This window comes from Homarus americanus, unplaced genomic scaffold (genome assembly GCF_018991925.1).
Source record: "Homarus americanus isolate GMGI-L3 unplaced genomic scaffold, GMGI_Hamer_2.0 scaffold41027, whole genome shotgun sequence".
Taxonomy (NCBI): Eukaryota; Metazoa; Arthropoda; class Malacostraca; order Decapoda; family Nephropidae; genus Homarus; species Homarus americanus.
In genome coordinates, this window is record NW_024745073.1 from 5,939,808 (window position 1) to 5,946,677 (window position 6,870).

General features: G+C 36.9%; 1 protein-coding gene across 1 annotated transcript; it reads right to left on the bottom strand.

Annotated features, from left to right (window-relative positions):
- Nucleotides 1–3,490: 3,490 nt before the first annotated feature.
- On the bottom strand, nt 3,491–6,415 carry LOC121878302 (beta-1,3-galactosyltransferase 5-like). Its single transcript, XM_042384402.1, has one exon. The coding sequence runs from the start codon at nt 5,876–5,878 to the stop codon at nt 4,670–4,672; it is 1,209 nt and encodes a 402-aa protein (XP_042240336.1). The 5' UTR covers nt 5,879–6,415; the 3' UTR covers nt 3,491–4,669.
- Between the last annotated feature and the right edge of the window lie 455 nt (nt 6,416–6,870).

Consider the following 6,870-nt stretch of genomic DNA (forward strand, 5'->3'; position numbering starts at 1 on the left):
GCTCGGTGGCCAATATCCCTAACCAGGAGGGGGTTTCTGGGTAGTGGGGATAAGGTACATAAGAGTGTTAATGGTGTGGATGTAGGGCCTGTGGTGAAAAGTGGAAAATAACCTAATGCTGTCAGTTTGGAAGGTGGGTACAGTCAGCCCAAAAATTTCTTGAATAGCTGGGCACAACAGATTTCAGAATGAGCACTATGGTGGCTAATGTCATCTCAGAATGGTTGGTATGCCTGTTTGTAAAGTGACTCAGTATTTCATAACAATATATTTTGCTCATCTTTTTAGTATTTACAGGTGAAAAGGAGATTTAATTTGCAATAAAGCTTCCCCAGAGAGCAATGTTCAGATTTCTCATTGATTTTGTTATATTGTATGACACTTAGTGCAATCAAGAACAATTTTGCTGACTGTACACAAGAGTTGCAGTGGTATAAGTGGTAAAGTGCGGGGTGCTACTGAATTCAATGTTCTGTACAGTGAGTTCTGCTATAACGCGTGTTTTGACAACTCGAATTGGCTCTAATGCGATTTATGAATAGAAAAACGATATTTGTAAAACGCGAACTCTTGTTTGCTGTAACGCGATTTTTGCTTACTATTTCTCCAATTTTGTGGTATTAACTGTGAATATGGTAAAGAAGAATATCTCCAAGAAGCGTTCTGGTGATCGCATTCCCAGTGATGATCGTAAAAGAAAGGCTATAACACTTGAAGAGAAGCTCGATGTTATCAACCTCAAAATCACCCTTCTCCCCAATCAAGTTATATTCATATTTTTTCAAGGTAAAGTGTTACATTTACTGTACGATTTCATTATATAGATAAGAATGTAACATTTATTTAGACTGTGCTATCCTTTGTGTTAGGCTAACTACGAAATTTTTTTCGATTTTGAGTAATCTGCACCTAACCCTATTTTCTCCATAAGCCCTGTTAATTCTATTGCGCGAATTTCTATTACACGATGTTTTACAAGAACACAACTATCGCTTTATAGCAGAACTGACTGTATGTGCAGGTAATCATGTGCCATTAGCTTAACTGGAAAAGCTCAACATTAGGGATATATCCCTGGACTTTGTCAATGATTTCTGCTACCTGGGTAACATGATTAATGCTGGAGGTGGTGCTGAAGCTAACTTTGTTGCAACAGTCAGAAGTGGCTGGAAAAAGTTTAAGGATCTCTTCCCTTTATTGATGGCAACAGGACATCTTTGCTTGAAAGGAAAGATTTATGTAGCCAGTTTAACCTCTTGTGTTCGGGGTCTCCTCTCTGCTGAATAAAATCATCTGATGCTACCCGAATAAAATATTAAAAGTGGTGTCCCCGTAGTGAAAGGAATAATAAGCATGTTGTTCTATGGCAGTGAAATATGGGCAGTTAAAGAGGATGACATACATAGCCTGAAGCAAACTGATATGAGATTGGTGAGATGGATTTACTGTATAATGTGGTGTTAAGAGTTAGGAAATCCTGTTCAAAGGTAAAGGGTTGGCTGGGTGTTAAGAGTATTGGTGAGGTGTTGCATAGAGGTAGGCTTAGGAGGTTCAGTCATGTAGAGAGCATGGATGAAACCATTGGGTTAAGAAATGCAAGAGTCTGAATGTGGAAAGAAAGAGAATTAAGATTAGGCCAAGAATGACGATAGGAGAGGTTAAAAAAAATCATCTTGGAGATGAGAACTGGATGAAAAAATGCTGTAAGGGACTTGCACATCCTGGAGAGCTGCCTACACATAATCATGATGGAGAACTTGGAAATTTCCAGTTTTTACAGTAAAACAATAAGATGTGTATAAATTTGACCAATGCTTCCCAAATTGAGGGAGGACTAGTTGATCTTTGAACCTCGTCCATGATCTTAACCTTTGACACAATGTTAAGATACAAAATTTTGCAATGTTATATTTGAAATCCTCAAATGGTTAAGAATCTCATATTAGACACAATACTGAATAAATCTATATATTGCCCTTACAGTATCAGAAAAATATTAACAATTATTTGAAGTTGCTTATTACAGCTTAACATAAATATTATACCTGTGTTGTGATGTTATGCTTTGAATGAAGAATTTAAAAACTCTGTGTTTGGGTACAGTTATAACACCTATATGCCAAAGCATAGGAACACCTTTTCTCTTTTACACTTAATTTAAAAAATCTTGTTTAGCCACAAAAACTACAGTAGCTTCAATAGCATCAATTTCCTTCGTCCAATAAAGCTGATACTGTATACAATTTACTGTACGCTACGTATATGCATTCCTATCCTTACACAGCTATTTGACACCTTATTACCTGTGGTTCTTTTAGAGGTGGTGGCTTCATATATCTTCTTCATCTTTAAGGTGTAAAAGCTAGCATGAGTATTATCAAAGGAATTACTAACCTACAACCCTCCTTCCCCCTTTTTTGGTGCTTCATAGTAAGCCTTATACTGTACTGTGTAATAAATATTTAAATTACATGTTAAGGCAAACAAAATACTAGTGTTATGCATGTAAGTTTTATATTATAAATGTTTAAATAACAGACTAGAAAAACACTGACATAAATAAAAATTACAGTTTAACATACAGTACATGGTAAAAATTAGTTACACAGCATCATTAATAACTAAGTACTATATCAGTATTGCCTGTCTAATTACAATGAAATCAGTGATATCTGTGTATTCAGTACAGCACTAGCTACCAGTCTCTATCTGCAATAATTAACAATACAGTCTCGGTTTTCTTCACTGCCAAAACCTTTTTAAGTCTAGTCAAATTGCAGAGAAATATGAAAAATCAGCTTCACTAGTACACACTTGTCATAAAGAGAGAAATGTACTGTACATATTAAGACTAATGTGGTACACTTTGAAATTTGTATTTTAAAGTTGGCACATTAAGCTTTCATAATAAATACTGGTAATCATTGATTCAATGGTCCTATTAACAATAATGCTTGATTTATTTGGTCTTATTAACAACATTGAAGACAAATGTGACATAAAATGAAATTCAGCATAGACTTGCTGATCATAACTACTGTATTAGCAGTATAGTACAGTGTAATAAATATTAAGGGGGTAATGTCAATTGATCATAATTCACACAATGCTGTCTTTAGACCCTGTGTGGGCACAGTGTGTGTTTTTTTTTTTTTATGGGGATTAGCCCGCCCGGACACAGGTCACTGACCCACATCGGGGCCTGGGTGGCGAAAATGTAATAATAATAATAATAGTCATAATAATTCATAATAAATAAAATTTGATAAAACAAACAAAAATTAAATAATAAAATAATGATAATAATACAGTAACTGTAATAATAATATAAATAATAAAGAACTATAAATACAAAAATGAAAAAAAGATCAAAATTGAGAAACGATATATGGATGTTGTGTTGTCAATGGTAAGAGAAACAATTGAGACCCTGCAATTGTGTGTAAATGAAGCAGAAAGTCAGATCAGCAACCTGGGACTTGGTCACAATTTTCGTGATGCCATATGGCAGCAGGGTCTACCATTAGGCAACACATTATGCTTCCAATATCTTCCCAGGCAGTAGTACCTCCCTGTTTGGTAGCTACCTACTAAATGTTTGTCCTCAGCACCCTAGAGAAGGATGTTGAACACTGAATGCACTCAGCTGCCACATCCTAAAAACATATCAGGAATATCTTTACACATACAAGCTACAAAAAAACACTTGTGTCAACTTTAAACTGCTAATATGAACCCCTAACCAACAGTTCATGGCATACAATGAAAGTTCCATCACACAGCATTTTTAATACAGTTCAGTATGTTAAAAATTAGATTTAAACAAATTAGGCATTAATTTTGAATACAATAAGCAGTTTACAAACAGTAATGGGTTATTATACAGTACAGTACTGTACAGTGTTTTGCCTTACTTATATAAAAGTGTTTAGTAATGATGAATGAATTGGAAAATCACCTGCAGTTTTTTATTTGAATAAATTTCGAAATCTCTTATGAAGTTGCAAACATGCTATTGCCTTATATCACTACATGCTTCTGACAAATAAAAACAAACTATTATTGAACTGTCTGATTTTAGTACGTGAACCATTGAGTGCTGCCAAGAAAAAAAAAATGGAAATAGTGATGCTCTGTTAATTCATTCACGTTAAAATCCAACAGTTCAGTGATGGTTTGTTTTCATTTGCCAGAACCATTCAGTGGTAAACTGACGTTGTGTACTTCTGTTTCATATAGCCCCTGTAATTACCCAAACAAAAATTGCAGATTGTTTTCAAATCCATTTTTCCTCAACAAGTACTTTTAAACAAAATGATAAAATATTATTAATAAGACTACTTTGCTAGACATGAATTTTATCATGTACAATATATATTACACTGTACAGTATTGAACACAACAGTCCCAGTTATACTTGAGCTTCATCATACAGTACAGTATACCTATTCAACTTTACTATGCATGGAACTCAACAAGACTATACAGTATTCACTTTAAATTTAGGGTGACATCATACATTCTTTGTAAGAAAAAATAAAATGTGAGTACACTAAAGATTCCTTGAGCACAGTATAGTTCTTCCTTTTCAAAGATTACTAATTGGAATTCTGAATAAATAATCAGTCCATAGTAATGGTCACTTAAAACTAATATCTAAATTTTTGGTCTATGTAATTTTTACAATTTCCCCATGGCCTTTACCTAACGGTGCCAAGGGGGGAATTTTGGCTCTCACGCATGTCTTGGTCACGCTAGCCTCTGGGGGGCGTCTTTGGCAGGGGTCTACGTAACACGACCTTGCATGACTCAACACTTTAACTAACACATCTGGGTCACCTTCTGATGGGCCAGCCAAGAAATCACAGTAATAATCAGCACTATTCGGGAGCTCAACACAGCAGTGTAAATGGTCAACATGGAGAGTGTAGAAGCGGTTCAGACCCTCACGCTTCACACCAACCTTCTCAGCTAGTGTTCCTGTAACATGGACATCATCGATCCAAAAGTATGGCCACCTGTGAGACTCCTCCACAATGGCTCTGGCAGCATCAACAGTCATAGCATAGGCCCATCCAGACATGAACGGGGCATAGTATTTTTCTGGGTAGTCCTCCAGGCTCACATACCATTTGCTTTCTTTTTTTCGAACTGGTTTGGCTTCAACCTGCAGCAGTCCTAGAATCAGATTTTCTCTGTCCTCAAACCTATACTTGAGTCTGTCACGAAACTGGTACAGGTCAACAGCTATATCATCATCCATTTTTATAATATACTTTGTTTGTGGGCAATAATTTGTGGCCCACTGCAGTCCCATGATATGCTTGTAAGTAAGGTTGTGATAGTGTTCCTTGAAATTACCCTGTATTATATCATGATACTCCATGTTTTCTTTGTTTATGCTCCACTGTGGCGTCTTTTGGTATAACTTTTGATCTTGCCACTCTGCCCTTGCCAGTAGGAACACTCTACGCATTCCTAGGTCCCTTAGGTGTTCTGATGGAACATTCTGCCGCATTATGTCACGCTCTATGCTGTTAGCTGGGTGAGTGTGGATTATTACTGTTATAAAAACATCTTCTTTTCCACACACATCATTATTTATTATATATGTGAAGTCTGGCAAGTCCATTAGTGGAATGCGGGATGGATAAAGTGGATTGACACTGAGAGGAGATGGAGTGTTGACTGTGTGTGCAGTAAGAAGGTTTTGCCACATCCCCACCAGGAACATCACACCCACCACCATACTCAACACCACCATCAACCTGCCAGGCTGACACCATACTATCTGCCTCACCATCATGGCTATATACTGACACCTTAACTGCATTAATGTATTGCATAGTGCTCTCTGCATATACCTTGAAAACTGCATTATATTTTCACAACCTCATTTTGGATTTATCTTCATGACATACTGATGAATTACAGTCACTAAAATTCTCTTGTCATCTTATTTTCAGAGATATCCAACCTCACATATTACTGCTAAACTGTATACAGTACAGGTATTTCTAGAATTGCATTAACCACTAAAATTCACTCACTATTAACCACGAGCTGGTCGTCATATCCCTGTTTTTTATTAGATTCCAGGCGAGCATGTAAAGGGCCGAACAATCCATGCCATGTTAACTTCTAACACACAAGAGGCCAGCAAAATTTACATTTTGCAAATTAAGACTGGTTGACCTTGGAGTGGTGCACCCAAACGAAAGTTCTGGCAATCCACATTGCTCACATTTTCACGCATTTAGACTCTCACATTCAGTTTCTTGGTTTTTGGTCCCCACGAAACATTTGTAAGAGGGTATAAAAGTTTCTCAAGAATTAGGACGGCGTAACACAGGCCACAACAGAACACCTGCTGGAGCGTCACTATGGCAACGACTCCAACGCGGTAGACCAGCCACATCTCTCAAAGAAAATGGATACCACTGCTGAAATATTTACCAGGTAAACTAATATGTTTTTGCATTTTTTAAACTCTACTAAGCTTTTCTTTTGTGAAAGTTGTGAACTCTATACCAAAGATTGTTGTGATGACACCGAGAGCTCATTCAAGACCAGAATTGACTAACAATGGTATAAGTTCAGCAGACACATTCCGAGGCCAGTGCATGCCCAGTACTTCCCAACAGTGTATAACGTGACTGACCGCCCAAACGGTTAATAACAAGCCTATCAGCGGCGAAGATGATAAATAAAGTATACTTGGCTTGGGTCCACCATGCTGCCAGGCCACTTTGCTTCCAAAGAGCACTTGTCAGCTGTGTCCCTGCCTGCAGATTTTCTCACAAACTTTGACAAGCCCATAAAAAGTATTATCAATATCCAAGAGAAAAATCAAGTCAAACTGAGATGCAA